Below are 19,823 nucleotides of genomic sequence, written 5' to 3' on the forward strand. Positions count from 1 at the left end.
TGTGCCGCTTTTTTCTCTTTTTTCTAGATAGATAGAGGGATTGATGGATAGATAGAGGGATAAATGAAAGGATAGATGAATCAATAGATAGAGGGATGGATAGATAGATGAATACATGGAGGGATAGATAGAGTGTGATAGACAGATGACAGCTACAGACAGCAAATAGTACATTGCACATATCGCACATATAGTTCACACATTGTACAGAGAGCACATAATAATCAACTACAATATTAGCATTAGTTACCTTCCTTTAATAGAGATGAGCAGTAGTACTTTCACTTTCTCCAGCTCGGGGGCCCAGGAATCGGATCCTGTGCAGGGAAGGCACCCCTCCTCTCTCTGGTGAAGACGGCAGAAGACAGGACAGAGGAGGGGAGATTGCCCCCTGCAGTCTGGAGCCGGTGCAGGACAGGAGCACAACAGCATACAAGTGAGTTTTGATAGGTGCGTACCCCTGCTTCTAGGGGGGGGGCAGCGGCCCCTCGCTGGCTACGGCCATGATTCACACACAGCGTTTTGCGAATCCGTTTTTTGCAGTAAAATGCAGCGACTCTGGGCATCCCAGCAAAGTCAATGGGTTTCAAGATATGACATTCAGACACATCGTTTTGTGAGGATCCGTTTTTGGGCTCAAAAACGGATCCTCACAAAGAATGAACATGTCAGTTTGTGCGGCGTTTTTCTAATCTGCTTTTGCTATTGAAAACATTATCTATGAGCTCAAAAACCTTTCAGGTGATGCGGTTTTTTAGAAAGCTGATCTGCTTTTGCAGCTGGAAAACGTATCCTCAAAAAAAGCAGCAAAAATGCTGTGTGTGAATGTAGCCTTAGATCAGGAATAGAACAGCCATTTATAGGACATTTCATAACTTTCCCAAATTCCTATGAAAAAATATACAGCACATTCTGCATTGAACTATTGTACCCAATTTATTATATATTTAAGGAGTCGGTCCATTTTATACCGACTCCACAGCCCTGAGAGCTTCTGTGTATAATGTCACTGGTGATCCCTGTATTACCTGTACACTGACACTATACACAGAGCTCCTGTTTATAATGTCACTGGTGATCACTGTATTACCTGTACACTGACACTATACACTGTATACTATGTACAGAGCTCCTGTGTATAATGGCATTTATGGTAATATTAGTATTGTGATTTTTTTTTTTATTATTAATGATCAGTATTGTAGTATTTGGTCACTATGTAGTTTCAATATGGGGTCTGGTCACGGTGTGGAGGTATTTGTTCCTTATATGTGGTGGTAATATGTGGTCTGGCCATGGTGTGGCGGTATTTGTCCTTTGTAAGTGGTATTATTCGGTCACTATGTGGTGGTAATATGTACTCCAGTCATGGTTGACGGTATTTGTCCCTTGTATGTGATATTATTGGTCATTTTAAAAAATGTATGTGACACATTCCCTTAAAGAAAAATAAATAAAAATATACCTAAAAAGAGTACTGGATATTTTAAGAAATGTTTAATAGGTTAGAGTAAAGTAGGGCCCTGACAGAATTGTCTACCTTGTTGTGGTGGCAGCTTAAAAAATCTTTTGGCCTAAACAAAACCTGATGGCTATGTATGTGATATGGTGATTGATTGGAACTGTTAATGTGTGATTGGTGAGGAAGGGGTGCAGTAATGGAGTTTTTCCAAGAGTGGGCAGTGTGACTGTGGAAGGTTCGAGGGGTGGAGGCGGAGCTTGGGTGGAGTCTCAAGGGGGCCAAAAATTTGGGGCCCTAAAATTCCTGGTGGCAGCCCTGCAACTGGTACTAATGCACCCAGCTGGCAGAAAGCCACATCTATCCACAGGTCTCCTTGACTGTCTGATGTGGATGGGTCTGTTCACTGATACCCCCACACCAAATCACAAAAAGAAGAGTTCCAAAGCTTTCAACAGATCAACAAAGCATCCAAGTGTCCAGATCCCTACCAATTAGACACTTAGTGATAACTTGCAATCTTGAGACAATATATAAGCCGGGAAATTCCCCCAATGCATACATACAGTTATGTGCAAAATATTAGCAGTCTAGTTTAATTACTATTTTTGGCATTAAAGATCATACAACATGGAAAAAAAATCATGACTATGTGTAGGCGAGTAATGGGCAACCAACAGACTCAACAGGCATGTCATGCACTCTGCTAATTGGGTATAATTGACTAATTTAATAAAATGAGGGGGGTGATCTAGTTAATAGCTGTGCGGAGTTCAATTAGTGAGGTCATTTATTATGTGAAGAAACAGGTGTCAACTATGGCCCTTATTTAAAGAAGGAGGGCAGCAAATGTTGTACCTGCTGATTTTAGCCCTTACTTAGTGAATAAAATGGTTAATTCCAGACAATGCACCAAAGGAGGAAGAACTTTGATCAAGAAAATGATTGGAGAGGGAAAAACATATAAAGAAGTGCTGACAATAATTGACTGTTCGACTAAAAAGATTTCAAATGCTTTAAAATAGCAAACAAAACCTAAAACACATGGTAGGAAAATAAATACTACCATCTGCATAGATCATAGAATCACAAGAATGGCAAAGAAGCATCCAATGATGAGCTCCAGATCAAAGATCTTCAGTTACCTGCACGTCCTGCAACCATCAGAAGACACCTACGTGAAGCCAATCTATTTGCAAAAAACCCTTGTAAAGTACTATGGCTGAAAAAAAGACGTGATGAAAAGAAGTGGCACAACATTCTATGGATGGATGAGAGAAGATTGTTCTTTTAGGTCTTAGTCTATGTTCACACAAGTGTTTTTTTCTGCTTCAAATCTGCTGCTAATTTTTCTCTGGTAGGAAAACAGCTGCAGGTTTTGGTGCGTTTTTTTGACCACCCATTATTTCCTATGGGTGAAAAAACACTGCAAATGCGCAGGTGCGTTTTCTGCTGCAAAAACGCTGAAAGAAGTGACATGCTCTATTTTCCAAAAACACTACCAAGTCACAAAAAAACAACATGTGAACAGAGAAATCTGGTTGCTCCTGGACTTTGCTGGTACTGCAAAACGCAGCTGAAAATTTGCAAAGAAATCTACAGCAAAATACGCTGCAAAACCTAACGTGTGTGAACTAAGCCTAAAGGCCACACAGTTTGTGAGATGACTGATAAAGACGGAATTAAAGCTACAGTACACTATGAAGACTGTAAAACATAAAAGGTGCAATCATAATGGTTTGGGGATGTTTTTTATACTATGAAGTTGGACCCACTTATCGCTTACCATTCATAATACACCAGTTTGAATATATCAAAATACTGGAAGAGGTCATATTGCCTTATGCTGAAGAAAAAATGCCTTTGAAATGGATGTTTCAGCAGGACAATAACCCCAAACACACCAGCAAGCGGGCAACATCCTGGTTCCAGACCAGCAAGATTGATGTTATAATGTGGCCAGCCCCATCCCCAGACCTCAATCCGATTGAGAATTTGTGCAGTCACATCAAAAATGCTGTTTTTGATACAAAACTTAAGAATGCAAAAGAACTGTAGAATATAGTCCAGTCAGCTTAGGCTGGAATACCTGTTAGCAGGTGTCAGTTGACTCCATGCCACAAAGATGTAAAGCAGTTATCAGAAAATAAAGGTTATAAAACTAAATATTAGTTGAGAAAAAAGTTGCCAGGGCAATGGAAGTTTTCTGCGCTTACTGAAAAAATTACATCCACAATTGGTAAATGCTGGTTTACTGTCAACGGGTTTCAGAGTCACACCGACTCCTTCTTCAGGACAACCATACATTTTTCCAGTAAGTGTAGAATACTTCCATTGCCCTGGAAACTTTTTACTCACACTACCGTATGGAAACAGCAGCATCTGGACTTTGGTCTTTTAGTGGTTGTGTCACACACAACCCTATCAGGTGAGTGCAATTACCGTTTATTTACCTTTGTGTTACTCGGATAAGACCCTATTGTGCTTTTTGCATTTTATTTAATAAATATTAGTTCATTGCTTAACAGAAAAGCTAAGGTTGTAAACAAATTAAATTTTATACTGTAAATATTAGAGTTTCTAAATGAAAATGCAGACACCGCTATCTTTTTCGAGCAGCATATTATCCCTTTTTCTTAATTTTCAGTTTTTCATTTGAAGATGAATGTGCGGTGCTCCCAGTGTCTTTGTGTATATGGAAATAAATGCTATTATGAGTATTAAGATTTTTCTCAGTAGTTTTAAATGTACTGCTATTATTTTGCACATAACTGTATATCAGGATCATATCATTAGCACAATGCAAATAGGGGCAGCATTTGATGGATATGTCGGGAGGCAGTTTGGTTAATCTTAACCCCCTTTACCTCCTTGAGTTTTTCTATTTTTGCATCCCTTTTTCCCAGAGCCATAACTTTTTTTTATTTTTAGGTCAATATGGCCATGTGAGGGCTTGTTTGTTGCGGGACGAGTTGTACTTTTGAACGACATCACTCGTTTTACTATATCGTGTACTGGAAAACGGGAAAAAATTCAAAGTGCGGTGAAATTGCAAAAAAAGTTTAATTCCACAATTGTCTTTTTTTTTTTACCATGTTAACTAAATGCTAAAACTGACCTGCCATTATGATTCTCCAGGTCATTATGAGTTTGTAGACACCAAACATGTATAGGTTTTTTTTTTTTTTTTTTTTTTTAAGTGGTAAAAAAAAAGTCCAAAGTTTGCAAAAAAAAAAAAAAAAAAAGGCGTCATTTTCAGAGACCCGTAACATCTCCACTTTTCAGGATCTGGGGCTGGTGAAAGCTTATTTTTTGTGTGCCGAGTTGACGATTTTATTGATACCATTTTGGTGTAGATACAATCTTTTGATTGCCTGTTATTGCAATGTTGTGACCAAAAAAATTTAAATCTGGCGTTTTGATTTTTTTTCTCATTTACCGATCGGATTAATTCTTTTTTTATATTGATAGATCGGGCGATTCTGAATGCCACGCTACCAAATATATGTATACCTGATTTTTTTTTTTTTATACTTTTATTTTCAAATGGGACGAAAGGGGGGTGGATTTGAACTTTTATATTTTTTCTAAATATTTAAAAAAAAAATTTTTTTTACTTTTCACATGCTTCAATAGTTTCCATGGGAGACTAGAAGCTGCGGTCACCTGATCGCCTGTGCTACACACAGCAGGGCTTCAGCCCTGTGTGTGTCGCAAAAATGCTCACTTGCTATGAGCGCCGACCGCTGGGCATCTCCTGCAGACTCGGGGTTGTCATGCAAACCCATCAGCGAGCCGCGGTCAAGTGACATGGGCGCTGATGGGCGGGATTAGTGATGCACTTCCATTTAAATGCCGCTATCGGAGATTGACAGTGGCATTTAACATGTTAACAGCAGAGGGTGGATTGCGATTCTACCCACGGCTGTTAGGAGCGCATGTCAGCTGTACAGATCAGCTGTCATGTGCCCAAAAACATGTGGGCTCATTGCTGGAGCCCGCATGGAGTGCAGGAATATTACCTTGGACGTACTCATACGTCCAAGGCATAAGGGGGTTAATCATACTGCAGGCTCAGTATGGTAAATGTTTATTATTTAATTTTTGAAATACAAGTTCAAATAAACTTCAAAACAAAGTAGCATGTGTTACTAAATGTGACAAAAAGCAATATTTAGTAAACATAATTTCCCAAGGAACTGATGCTGCATTTCATGATCTCAGAACATTGATCCATATTCTTTTTAATCCTATAGAAATGTTCGACGTATTCAGAGCGTCCCAGCAGCTCTACAAAATCTTCGTCATGTGTGATCACAAGAAGCTGGAAATTCCGTTGCCTTGATCGACTTTTAATTATCCTGTAGATACAACCAAATTTAAATTCAGCAAATATTACTCATTTACACTACAGTTGAAAAAAGCACCACATAAATACAGGACTGTTAAATGCCTCCTTCTCTACAGAATTTGTAGGATATGTATAGAGATACTGTAAATTCTCCATTAAATGTCATTTACTCAAAAAGAATTGCAGTGCTGCCTCAAAAACACTAAAATAGACAATATTTTTTATCCGTGACAAGCTGTAGTTTTCATTGGTGCCATTTGGTGGAATGTGCAACTTTTTGGTCAATTTATATTACATTTTTCGGGAAATAAAATGAACAAAAAGCAGTAATTTTATATTTTTAGGTCTCCTAACTGTTCAGCGTTAGGTATAAATGACATATTTTTTATCTTTATTCTGCGGGTTGATATGATTACAACAATGCCAAATTTATACAGATTTGATTTCTGGGGGATTGCTACTCTTGCACAAGAAACTTTTTTTTTTTTAGAAATATTTTTTTTCTTTTGTTACTATGTTCTGATAACCATAAAGCTCTCATTTTTCCAGAGACTGCTTTTTAATTCATTTCACTGTGCAGTATAACTGAAATGTTAACTTTATGCTGTGGGTTGATATGATTACAATGATACCCAAGTTATACCTTTTTATGTTTTCCTACTTTTGCGCATACAAAAAAAGGACTTTATTTTGGCATAATGATCTGTGGTTTTTATTGGTACTATTTTGGGTTACATACAACTTTTTGATCACTTAATTTTTTTTCATAACAAAGCAACCATTTTTTACTATTAAAACTGTGATTTTGGGTTTTTATTAACACACATACATTTTTGTCTGCAAGTCTTACAAAAGGGACTTGAACATGCTATTCTTTGATCGCATTGATAATACTCATTGCAACTTATATGGTACAGTGCAATGTAGTACAGAGATCTCCCTGTCAAACTCCTGCAAATGCCACTGTCACTATTAACCCCTTCAGGACCCAGCCTATTTTGACCCTAAAGACCTTGGCATTTTTGTCAATTCTGACCAGTGTCCCTTTACGAAGTAAAAACTCTGGAACACTTCAACGGATCCTAGCGATTCTGAGATTGTTTTTTCGTGACATATTGGGCTTCATGTTAGTATTAAATTTAGGTCGATAATATTTGCGTTTATTTGTGAAAAAATCAAAAATATGGGAAAAATTTTGAAAATTTTGCAATTTTCAAATTTTGAATTTTTATTCTGCTAAACTAGAGAGTGATGTGACACAAAATAGTTAATAAATAACATTTCCCACATGTCTACTTTACATCAGCACAATTTTTGAAAAAAAAAAAAATTTTGGTAGGAAGTTAGAAGGGTTCAAAGTTCATCAGCAAATTTTCTTTTTTCCAGCAAAATTTGCAAAGCCATTTTTTTTAGTGACCACATCACATTTGAAGTCCCTTTGAGGGGTGTACATGACAGAAAACACCCAAAAGTGACACCATTCCAAAAACTGCACCCCTCAAGCTACTCAAAACTACATTCAAGAAGATTATTAACCCTTCAGGTGCATCACAGGAACTAAAGCCACATGGAAGAAAAAAATGAACATTTTTATTTTTCTAACAAAAATTTTCTTTTAGCCTAAATTTTTTAATTTTCACATGGGTAACAGGATAAAATGCATCCTAAAATTTGTTGGTCAATTTCTCCTTAGTACACTGATACCTCATATGTGGTCATAAACCACTGTTTGGGCACACGGCAGGGCTCAGAAGGGAAGGAGCGCCATTTTACTTTTTGAATGGAAAATTAGCTCCAAAAGTCAAATTGCGCTCCTTCTCTTCTGAGCCCTGTCATGTGCCCAAACAGTGGTTTACGACCACATATGAGGTATCAGTGTACTCAGGAGAAATTGACCAATACATTTTAGGATGCATTTTATCCTGTTACCCATGTGAAAATTAAAAAATTTAGGCTAAAAGAAAATTTTTGTGAAAAAAAAAGTACTTTTTTGTTTTCACAGATCATTTTGTGAAGCACCTGGGGGTTCCAAGTGCTCACTATGCATCTAGATAGGTGCCTTGGGGGGTCTAGTTTCCAAAGTGGGGTCACTTGTGGGGGAGCTCCACTGTTTAGGCACATTAGGGGCTCTCCAAACGCAACATGGTGTCCGCTAACAATTTGAGCCGATTTTCCATTCAATTTGTTAGCGGACACCATGTCGCGTTTGGAGAGCCGCTGTGTGGCCAAACATTGGAGCTCCCCCACAAGTGACCCCATTTTGGAAACTAGACCCCCCAAGGCACCTATCTAGATGCACAGTGAGCACTTGGAACCCCCAGGTCATTCACAAATTAATCCGTAAAAATAAAAAAGTGTTTTTTTTTCCACTTTTTCATTTTTATGAATCAATTTGTGAAGCACCTGGGGGTTCCAAGTGCTCACTATGCATCTAGATAGGTGCCTTGGGGGGTCTAGTTTCCAAAATGGGGTCACTTGTGGGGGAGCTCCAATGTTTGGGCACACAGCGGCTCTCCAAAAGCAACATGGTGTCCGCTAACAAATTGTCGGCTCAAATTGTTAGAAGACACCATGTTGCGTTTGGAGAGCCGCTGTGTGGCCAAACATTGGAGCTCCCCCACAAGTGACCCCATTTTGGAAACTAGACCCCCCAAGGCACCTATCTAGATGCATAGTGAGCACTTGGAACCCCCAGGTCCTTCACAAATTAATCCGTAAAAATAAAAAAGTGTTTTTTTTTCCACTTTTTCATTTTTATGAATCAATTTGTGAAGCACCTGGGGGTTTCAAGTGCTCACTATGCATCTAGATAGGTGCCTTGGGGGGTCTAGTTTCCAAAATGGGGTCACTTGTTGGGGAGCTCCAATGTTTGGGCACACAGGGACTCTCCAAACGCAACATGGTTCCAATTTGTTAGTGGACACCATTGTGTAGTGTATGTCAGGTTGGTGTGCGGTGTGGTATATTGTAGTGTATACACCACACACACACACACACACACTACAACACACACACCAACCTGACATAGCCTACTAAGCTGAGTACGCCCTAGACTGGGATGAGTGGGACGGGCGGGACATTTTGTGTGCTGTGTGCGTGTGTAAAAAAAAAAAAAAAAAAAAAAAAAAAAAATCGAAACTTTATTATAGTGTGAGTGTACGTGTGTGTGTGTGTGTGTGCTTGGTGTAACCTTCTGCAGTCACGTGTGGGGGCTGTCAGGCGTAGGGGGCTGTCAGGCGTAGGGGGCTGTCAGGCGTAGGGGGGCTGTCAGGCGTAGGGGGGCTGTCAGGCGTAGGGGGGCTGTCAGGCGTACGGGGGCTGTCAGGTGTACGGGGGCTGTCAGGCGTACGGGGCTGTCAGGCGTAGGGGGGGGGGCTGAAGAGATGGAGGAGCCAGCAGCTGCAGCAAGGGGGGTGATCACTGGGGCAGGAGCCGGCAGTAGCAAGGGGGGTGATCACTGGGGCAGGAGCCGGCAGCAGCAAGGGGGGTGATCACTGGGGCAGGAGCCGGCAGCAGCAAGGGGGGTGATCACTGGGTTTGCGGGGGGGGGGGATGATCACTGGGATGGGGGGGTGCACACTGGGGATGGGGAGTGAACACTGGAGACAGGGGGGGTGAACACTGGGGACAGGGGGGGTGAACACTGGGGGGGTGAACACTGGGGACAGGGGGGGTGAACACTGGGGACAGGGGGGGTGAACACTGGGGGAGGGGTGATTATTGGGAGGTGGGGGGTGATATCACTGGGACTGGGGGATGGTGGGTTTGATCACAGGAGCAGGGCATTTACACTGAGCCTGCTGCTGCTGTGATCACAGTCCACCGGCTGTCAGAAGGAGAGCAGCAGCCGGTGGATGAAGACGTGGGAGAGGGAGCAGAGGGAGCGGAGGTCGGGGTGCAGGTATGAAAGTGGAGGGGGGGTCGGGGGTGGAGGGGGGGCAGGGTGGAGTGGAGGGGGGGTCGGGGGGGAGCGGGGGCAATACTACCTGATGCAGATCAGCGGCGGCAGCAGGCGATCAGCGGCGGCAGCAGGCGATCAGCGGCGGCAGCAGGCGATCCACGGGGGGGCAGCTGCAGAGGGTCCACGGGGGGGCAGCAGCAGAGGGTCCACAGGAGGCAGCAGCAGAGGGTCCACAACGGCCGGCACCCGATCCATGGACGGGCAGTTGCGGCCATCATTAAAAACTCCCTCCACATCTGATTGGGGCTAGTATCCATGTGACGCTAGCCCCCCAATCAGATCTGGGGGGAGGGGGGGACAGAGGTGACACTCCCCCCAGCCAATGGCTGATGCTGTAAGCATCAGGCCATGCCCAGATTTAAATATTACACCAATTTTCATTGGTGAAATATTTAATTCATACCGATTGGCAGTTTCATTAAAAGTGAAAATGAAACAGCCAATCGGAGGGGTCCCAGGCACGGGGGGGTTAATCCACCCCCCGGGGGGTCGACTTCAGGATGTCCAGTTGCAGTAGCAACTGTGACACCTGAGCGACCCCGCTCGCAGGCGCTGCAGGGGGTCTTTCCCTCCATGTCACAGACGCTGTGACATGGGTCGGGAACGAACTGTTTTCCATGTCACAAACGGTGTGACACGGGTCGGGAAGGGGTTAACCACAACATGTGAGTAGTTAAAGTGCTGGGATCACAGAAAGCTTCAGTCTCAGCAAAAGCAGCAGTAGCTCAGCTGTGCACTACTGTTGGCTGGTGGGGTGGAAGGGATGACACAGATCCTGTGCCATCCGAGGCTTAACTGTATGTTGACTGTGGTAAACTACTTGCAATGTGTAAGTATAGTTATTTCCATTTGTGAATAAGGGTACAACTGGATACAATTTTTAGCTAGATAAAAATGAGAGTTAGCAAATAATTAACTTACTCAACCAATGCATGGGCCAGAGACTCTATATTTTCACGATCTAAATTAGTAGTAGGTTCATCCAGAGCAAGTATTCCGCAGTTAAGGCAAAATGTCTCTGCCAGCGCCAAACGAATAATGAGAGAGGCCAGAACCTGAATGATAGAATTTGAATGCATTACAGCTTATTACAGTTATTTTAGTAAATTATATGGCGATCACTCACATGTACAATATTTTATTAGTTAGTATAATTTTCGGACTATAAAATGCACCTTACTATAAGCAGCACCCAAGGCTTAAAGCAGAAAATTGGAAAAACATATTTGCAACCAAATAATACTTACAGACATAGGACATTCTGGTACGTCATATGCCGGCTCCCTGACTTTCTTTCACGGCATATGATGGCTGATTTATTCACCCATCATGTGCCTTTAATAGCTGTTAACCTGTTAAATGCCACCATCAATCTCTGACAGTTTCATTTAACACGTAGTGGCCGTGAAGCGCATCATTCCATGCGCTGATGGGTTGCCATGCCAGCCGAGGGTCAGCTGCAGACCCCTTTGCTTTTCAAGATGACTCTCATGTGAAAGCCAGCCTGTAGCTGATGCACTGCTATGTATAGCATAAGCGATCAGATGATCACAGCATCAAGTCCCCTAGGGGGACTATTAAATACAGTAAAAAGTTTTTTTTTTTTTTTTAAAAAGGTTTTAAAAATAGGAAAAATTAAAAACAGAAAAGTTCAAATCGCCCCCCTTTTGCCCCATTAAAAAATTAAATAAAAAATGCACATACAGCGGTTGAAATAAGTATTGAATAGGTCACCAATTTTACAAGTAAATATATTTCTAAAGATGTTATTGACATGAAAAATCCAATCCACACAGGCAAAAAAATCAAACCATAGATATCCATAAATTATGTTATGTGTAATAATGTGTAATAACACAGGAAAAAAAGTTATGGAACACAAAGAAAGAGGTGCAAAAAGCCATGGAAAGTCATGAAAGCTGAAATCAGTTTCGAAAGCGATCCTGCCACTTACTGAAAAATAATATCAGCTGGCTCAATTGATGGCCTACAAAAAACTGGTCTCATAACCAAGGTGCCACACAAGAAATATCTAATGATGGGTAAAACCAGTGAGCTGTTTCAGGAGCTTCGCAACCTTATTGTTGCAAAACACACTGATGGCATTGGTTACAGAAGAATTTCTAAACTACTGAAGGCTCCAGTAAGCACTTATTAGGGTCATAACTCAGAAATAGAAAGAACATCATTTCACCATAAACTGTCCACAACCAGGTGCTCCCACCAAGATTTCAGAGGAGTGAAAAGAATTATAAGAGTTGTCCAAGAGCCAAGGACCACCCATGGAGAGCTACAGAAAGACCTGGAATCAGCAGTACAATTGTTTCAAAGAAAACTAAGTAATGAACTCAACATCCATGGCCTGTATGCCTGCTCACCATGCAAGACTCCACTGCTGATCAAAAAGCATGATCAAACGCGTTTAAAGTTTGCTTAACATTCAGACAAGCCTGTATACCGTATTTTTTGGACCATAAGACGCACTTTTTTCCTCCAAAATTTTGGAGGAAAATGGGCGGTGCGTCTTATAGTCCGAATGTTGGGGGGGGGTGTGTATATTTATGTGTGGTGTGGTGGGGAGCGATATCGGTGGAGGAGCGGGACACAGGAGGCAGCAGCCACCTAACTGCAGCCTACACTGTCCCCGCTGCTAAATAAAATGAATATTCACTGCTGCCGGCTATCTCCTGTGCCCGCTCATTAAAGGGCATGAATATTCACCCCCTACCCACGCCCATGGGCGTGGGGAGCACTGAATATTCATGCTCCTTAATAGCGGTATACAGTGTAGCTGCAGCGCGGCTCCTGCTGCTGCCGGCTATCTCCTGTGCCCTCTGTTAAAGGGCATGGATATTCAATCTCTCTCCACGCCCATGGGCGTGGGTAGGGGGTGAATATTCATGCCCTTTAATGAGCGGGCACAGGAGATAGCCGGCAGCAGCCGCACGGCTCCGCTGTGTGCCGGCTATGAAGGAGAGTGAAGTCACTGCTCCCCGCGCACACAGACTCGGCGTGGGGAGCAGTGACTTCCAGCAGCTGATCTCTCCTTGTGAGCCGCGCATGGCAGTGACGTCATGCAAGGCTCACATGGAGAGATCAGTGCAGGCAGACCGAATGCAGCGCTGGAGGAGAGAAGTAAGGTGAGTAGGAGTGTTTATTTTTTTTAATGTGCAGCCTGATGGGGATTAGGGGGACCATGCATACTAGGACAGGGATTAGTGGTGCCATGCATACCAGGACAGGGATTAGGGGTGTCATGCATACCAGGACAGGGATGAGGGGTGCCAAGCATACCAGGACAGGGATGAGGGGTGCCATGTATACCAGGACAGGGATGAGGGGTGCCATGCACACCAGGACAGGGATGAGGGGTGCCATGCACACCAGGATAGGGATTAGGGGTGCCATGCACACCAGGACAGGGATGAGGGGTGCCATGCATACCAGGACAGGGATTAGGAGTGCCATGCATACCAGGATAGGGATTAGGAGTGCCATGCATACCAGGATAGGGATGAGGGGTGCCATGCTAACCAGGACAGGGATGATGGGTGCCATGCATACCAGGACAGGGATGATGGGTGCCATGCATACCAGGACAGGGATGAGGGGTTCCATGCATACTAGGACAGGGATGAGGGGTGCCATGCATACCAGGACAGGGATGATGGGTGCCATGCATACCAGGATAGGGATTAGGGGTGCCATGCATACCAGGACAGGGATGAGGGGTTCCATGCATACTAGGACAGGGATGAGGTGTGCCATGCATATCAGGATAGGTATGAGGGGTGCCATGCATACCAGGATAAGGATGAGGGGTGCCATGCATACCAGGATGGAGGGATGCCAGGATGGGGATGGGGACCACAAATAAAAGGAAGGGGGGCGGCATATATACCAGGATGGGGGATACTGTCAGAATTGGGGGACATTACCCCTATACCAGTGTCAGCAGAAGACCCCCCTCCCCCTTAAAAGTGCATCATGACCACATTTTTTGCTTAAATTTTTATTTTTTTATTTTCCTCCTCTAAAACCTAGGTGCGTCTTATGGTCCCGTGCGTCTTATAGTCCGAAAAATACGGTAATACTCGGAAAATATAGTCCGGTCAGACGAGACCAAAACTGAACTCTTGATGCCATAATACACATCATGTTTGGAGGTCAAAAGGCACTGCATATCACCCCAAAAATAACATACAAACAGTGAAGTTTGGAGGTGGAACATCATGGTGTGGGACTGTTTTTCAGCATATGGCACAGGTAAACTTCATGTGATTGAAGGAAGGATGAATGGATAAATGTACTAAGACATTCTTGATAAAAATCTGCTGCCATCTATCATGATGATGATGAAGATGAAATGAGAGTCCACATTTCAGCAAGACAATGATCCCAAACACACAGTCAAGGAAATGCTCATTTGGTTTCAGAGAAAGAAAATAAAGCTGCTAGAATGGCTCAGCCAATCACCGGACCTGAATCCAGTAGAACATTTATGGAAGGAACTAAAGCTCAGAATTCATAGAAGGAGCCAACAGAACCTTAAAGGTGTATTCCCATCTCCAAAATCCTATCCCAATATGTAGTAGGTGTAATAATAATATTAGCAAATATCTCCAATTAGAAATGTAGTTTAGCTCTTCTGATTCACTGTGTTGCTTACCCCATGTGCAGGACATTGCAATAGCTTAGATTTCCATGTTTACAACCACTCACATAGTGACAGTTAGTTGTTAGTGGTTGTAACCATGGATACCTAAGCTACAGTAATGCCTTCCACATGGGGTAAGGGACATAGCGAATCAGAAGAACTATGCAAAATTTTTAATTGGAGGTATTTGCTAATATTATCATTATTACACCTACTACACATTAGGATAGGGTCTTGGAGATGGGAATACCCCTTTAAGGATTTCAAGAGTGTTTGTGTGGAAGAATAGGCCAAATTCACACCCGAACAATGGCATGTGATTAGTTTCTCCATACAGAAGGCGTATTGAAGCTGTCATCACCAACAAAGGCTTTTGTATGAAGTAATAAATACATTTCAGTAAACGTGTTCAATACTTTTACCCGGCGTCATTTCTCATTATTACACAATTTATGGACACCTAGGGTATGTGCACACGGTGCGGATTTGCTGCGGTTTTGACGGTGCATTTTTATGCAGAATCAAAACCGCTGAGGCCAGATGTTACAGCATAGTGGGTGGGATTTCTAGAAATCCCATGCCCACTATGTGTTTTTGTGAACCCCGCGGAAACTGACATGAGGAGCGTCTTTCCAGACCGCAGCATGTCAATTTTTCTTGCAGAAACGCATGCGGATTTTCCCCATAGACTTGCATTAGATGAGGAAAATCCGCATGTGTAAAAACCGCATGTGTGTTTCAAAAATGCTACATGATGAGCAATAAAGTTTGTTTAAAAAAAACCCTATTCCCTGAAACTCTGCCAATTTCAACATGAAGAACGCATCAAAAAACGTATGCGGTAAAACCGCATGCAAAAACCGCACCAAAAAACCACAATGAACCTAATTTGCAAATTAGGTGAGGAAATGGTGCAGAAATTCTGCAGCGTCAAAACTGCAGCAAATCTGCACATACCCCTATGGTTTGATTTCTTTGCCTGTGTGGACTGGATAGGTTGTTACCAACATCTGGTGGGAATTTCATGTCAATAGCACCTTTAGAAATATATTTACTTAGAAAATTGGTGACGTGTTCAATACTTATTTCATCCGCAGTATTTGCTATCACTGCATTCGTATAAGTCCACTCTATCAAATTATAAAGTAAATCCTATTAGTAAACGGTGTAGCGAAAAAAAAAAATCAAAAAAGCAGAATTACTTTTTTTTTTTTTTTGCCTGACGCAACATTGCAATAAAAAGGCAATCAAAACCTCACATCTACCCCAAAATGGCATCTGTAAAAACAGCTCCGGGCACAAAAAAAAAAGCCCTTGCACGGCCACATATCCTGAAAATTGAAAGTGTTACGGGTGTCAGAAAATGACGACACAAGCCACCTTTGTTTTTGGTTATCAAATTTCCAATTTTTTTTCACCACTTAAATAAAAAAAACTATGCATGTTTGGTATCTGCATAATCATATTTACCTGGAGAATAATATTACCAGGTCAGTTTTACCCTGTAGTGAACATAGTTCGCTTATATGGACAGAAAAATAAATAAGTTATGGCTCTTGGAAAGAAACGTTAAAAAACCCTAAAACCCAGAAAATAGCCTGGGGGTGAAGGGGTTAACTGGTGGTATATAAAAAAAGGTCGGGGATCAAAAGCACTAATTTTCATGCACTAAGGTAGAACATGGAGGTAGTGGTTCCGTTAGTGTTCTTTGTTGCATGTGTATTATACACACATAGCTTTACAGCACACACATTATGTACACTCTGTGCAGTACACACATATACACAACACCTCTTCAAGCACAGTACATGCTCTGCTGTAAATATACACACAGCTTTGCTACATACACACACATTACTGCTGCATACACACACTCAAGCTCTACTTCATACAGACATAACACTGCTGTATGCACCCAGCTCTGCTACATACACACAGCTCTACGATATACATTTACAAACATAGTTTTTCTATATACTTACACATTTACCTCTGCTACACCCTACACACTGTATACACTACCACATTTTGAAGTTCCTTCCAGGATTATGATTGATCTAGATTGATAAAGCACCACTCCAGTGTTTTGTTTTACTTCAGAGCTGGAGTGGTGCTACTAACATAAGATCCCTGCACCTAATATTATACTCAACACCCACCATCTTCAGCTCTTCCCGGCGCGTCTCCAGTCCCGCTCCGCCATCTTGAGACAGCAACTTCTGACTGTGAGTCAGAGGTAACGGTCACTAGACCTCAATGCAAGTCTGTAAAAGCCAAAGCGAGGCTCTGATTGGCTAGACTTGCCTTGAAAAGTGACCTATGGCTCGCTCCAGCAAACACTGAAGTGATCCGGTAGGTCACAAACTGTTGGACATGACAGGATCAGCGCGGATAACAGCAGAAGACAGAGGATGGTGAGTATAATGCTAAGTGCAGTAGCCTTACGTTAGTAGCACCACTCCATTGCAGCAATAAAAAAAACTAAATTCTGGTGTGGTGCTTTAAAATCCCAATTAGTTGCAGGACCTTTCAGGATACCTGCAGGTTTTGTTCAGTTATCATTCCTGCACTGCACCGATCTGCTAGTTTAGAGTAGTGCAGGAGAGAGAAGTGCAGGAGAGAGAAGTGCATGACTACATAGTTCTCTGTGATCAGGAAGGATGCTGTGTCAGTGTTCTCCTCCATCACAGTAAGCTGCTTGCAGACTATAAAATGCACAAACTTTTAGAAAGAATTTTTTTTTTTTGCTAGATAGTGCCTTATATAGTACAAAAATATGGTAGTTTAATACAATTATTTACATTTTAATACATTTCTTAAAAATGCTTTTTTCCAATAAAGTTTTTAGAACAAAAAAATTAAAATGTACCTTTTGGCCTGCACTACAGCGCCCTCTCATGTCCAACGCAGTATCTCCTTTTATCATTACTACCCGGTAGTTGTAAGTTCTTCTTTTATCTGCAGCTGACACGGTTTCATCGGCATCTGATCTGATCTCAATATACTCTATGTCTGAAAAAATCGTAAGGAAGGAAATAATAAATATATCATCAATGGAACACATTTTGTACACTATTAATTATGGTTGTAGAATATATTGGGGCTCTAAAAATAAAATTGAATCCCTTGATGACCATTCAAGTTTGAGTTTAAATGATGCAGTACAATTTTTGTCCTCTCCAAACCTGAGCAGCCATAATGATTTGCTTTGAGTGTGTCTGGGGTTGGATAGAGGTATTGTACTTGTTTAGGTGCACTTTGAGGTACTTACACATTATTGTGTTATTGCTGTAACTATTGCTACTTTTTGGGGAAAAAAAGCATAACAACATTTTTTTGTCATTAGTGCAAGCACTTCAGTGCAGACTGTGCAACACATTCTATATATCCATAAGTAGACGGCACTGTAGAATAAGGCTACTTTGAAAACAGCATAAGGCGATTAGTGGGTTAATATGCTAAAAAAAAATACAATATTCACATTTTATTAATTTCGCAATGTTTGTTCACAACTAGTGATGAGCGAGCATGTTTTGTTAACCCTTTCGCCGAGTATGCTCGGCCGAGCTCCGAGTAGTTACAGCTGCTCGGTGATATGTTTGAATCGCTCCCGTGTGCATGATTTGCGACTGTTTGAGAACTTTAATACATCTGAGGAATGTGTCAGAAACAGACATTCCTGACATGTACTAAAACTGTCAAACTGTCGCAAATCATGCACACAGGAGTGATTCAAACATATCACCGAGCAGCTGTAACTACTCGGAGCTCGGCCCGATCATACTCGCCGAAAGGGTTAACAGAACATACTCGCTCAACACTATTCACAACCAATCTTGGTACGTTTTAACAAATTAAAGGTTTCTCTCAACAGTGTTTACAGCGGGCAAACAGCTGCCAGCCTTTCACTTCCTTGTTGTTGGAAGTGGAGAGGGTAACTCATCCTTAAGTGACAGCTCTGGTTCAATAGCTCAGTCCTTCTGATGAGCTTATGCTTCTATGACACATTCAAGTCTGCCAGTAGCTTGTTCTAAAGTCTACACTGTTAACAATATATTTGCATGTAGATATAACAGTGTCTTTAAAGAAGTCCAGGGCTCAAATGAGTAGTGACTAGGAGAACTGCTCTGTAAGCAGCTTATGGTCAGGGCCAGGTGCTTGTGAATTTGCAAGACTGATAGCAGCTCTGATTCTGGGAGGGGGAAGTGACTTAACTGTTGTATAGAAATGAATGGGCTAAAGAGAGGTGGCTGGGATTGCATGAATTAACTCCTCAGCCTTCAATGTTGGTACTGAGCATACTTGGCCAGGTTCTGGTGATTGGCAACAAGATGTGAACAATGTAAAATAAAAGCTCTGATAGCAGGTAAATCAAAGTACAAAGAATTAGCAAGTCAATTGTAAACTTGCTTATTTTGATGTTGTCTAACTATAAAAAATTTAATAAAGTGAGAAGATGCCACATGTATATTCTTGATAAATGTCCAAGATGAGACAACCAGCTTTTTAGGGTATGTGCCCACGATGCAGAAATGAAGCAGAAAATTTCTGCAGCGTTTCTGCATGTTCTTGGCAGTAAAAACACTTGCGGATTTTACACGCGTTTTTGCAGCGTTTTTACATGAGGATTTGACTTGCGTTTTTCAAGTCCATTGGGACCTCAAATCCGCATGCAGAAACGCATAAATAATGGACATGCTGCGGATTTTTCTGCTGCGGAAAATCCACTGGGGAAAATTCCGCAGCATGGGCACAGAACATGCGGATTATCATTGGGGATCATGGGGCACGGATTACCAAGCGTTTTGCAAGCATTTACGCTGCGGAAATTCCGCATCAAAAACGCTTGAAAAACGCATAGTGGGCACACAGCCTTAAAGTTAAATATAGTGAGAAGAAAAGTTTTATTTCAGTTAGGCACAGTTTGTGTAACTTTTTTTCCTTCTCCACTTACTATAGCTAAACAGAAAACAGGGCATATGGCTGTATAATGGTACTGTATGGAGATGCTTTATTGTTGCGTTAAAACATTAATCTGACCAATATCTGTAAGACATAAATGAAAATCTCAAGACTCATAACTGTGCCTTATACATTGTATGAGCTGTGCAAAATATGTACTTATAAGGCTGATACAAACAAAAGTTAGCAGCTCCCTAAAGGTACACTACTCTTATCAAATAATAAGGATCAAATCCCATACAATAGTAATGCCAAAATATGTGTTAATTCATTGCATAGTTCAGCTCAAAATTTCGACACTAAGGAAATAAGGGATTATAAATAAAAGGGGTTAAAAACGGCAAACAGCGAGGAGTGCAGAGGAGTAGCGTCAGTTATTATTATTTATTATTATAGTGCCATTTATTCCATGGCGCTTTATATGTGAAGAGAG

The 19,823-nt window shown here is 41.7% G+C and overlaps 1 protein-coding gene across 4 annotated transcripts in view; it reads right to left on the bottom strand.

The window, feature by feature from the left end:
- Positions 1–5,533: 5,533 nt before the first annotated feature.
- The window catches only part of RAD50 (RAD50 double strand break repair protein), a 168,414-nt gene continuing 154,124 nt past the window's right edge, over positions 5,534–19,823 (bottom strand). For all 4 annotated transcript variants that reach the window (XM_073651197.1, XM_073651195.1, XM_073651193.1 and 1 more), the window contains 3 exons: positions 17,298–17,440; positions 10,693–10,826; positions 5,534–5,820 (listed from right to left, as the gene is read on the bottom strand). In XM_073651197.1, coding sequence (XP_073507298.1) covers positions 5,634–5,820; positions 10,693–10,826; positions 17,298–17,440 — 464 coding nt within the window. In that variant the 3' untranslated portion in view covers positions 5,534–5,633. The remainder of the gene's footprint in view (positions 5,821–10,692; positions 10,827–17,297; positions 17,441–19,823) is intronic.

Source organism: Phyllobates terribilis, unplaced genomic scaffold, assembly GCF_046119375.1.
Source record: "Phyllobates terribilis strain yellow unplaced genomic scaffold, ASM4611937v1 Scaffold_11__3_contigs__length_659146591, whole genome shotgun sequence".
Classification (NCBI taxonomy): domain Eukaryota; kingdom Metazoa; phylum Chordata; class Amphibia; order Anura; family Dendrobatidae; genus Phyllobates; species Phyllobates terribilis.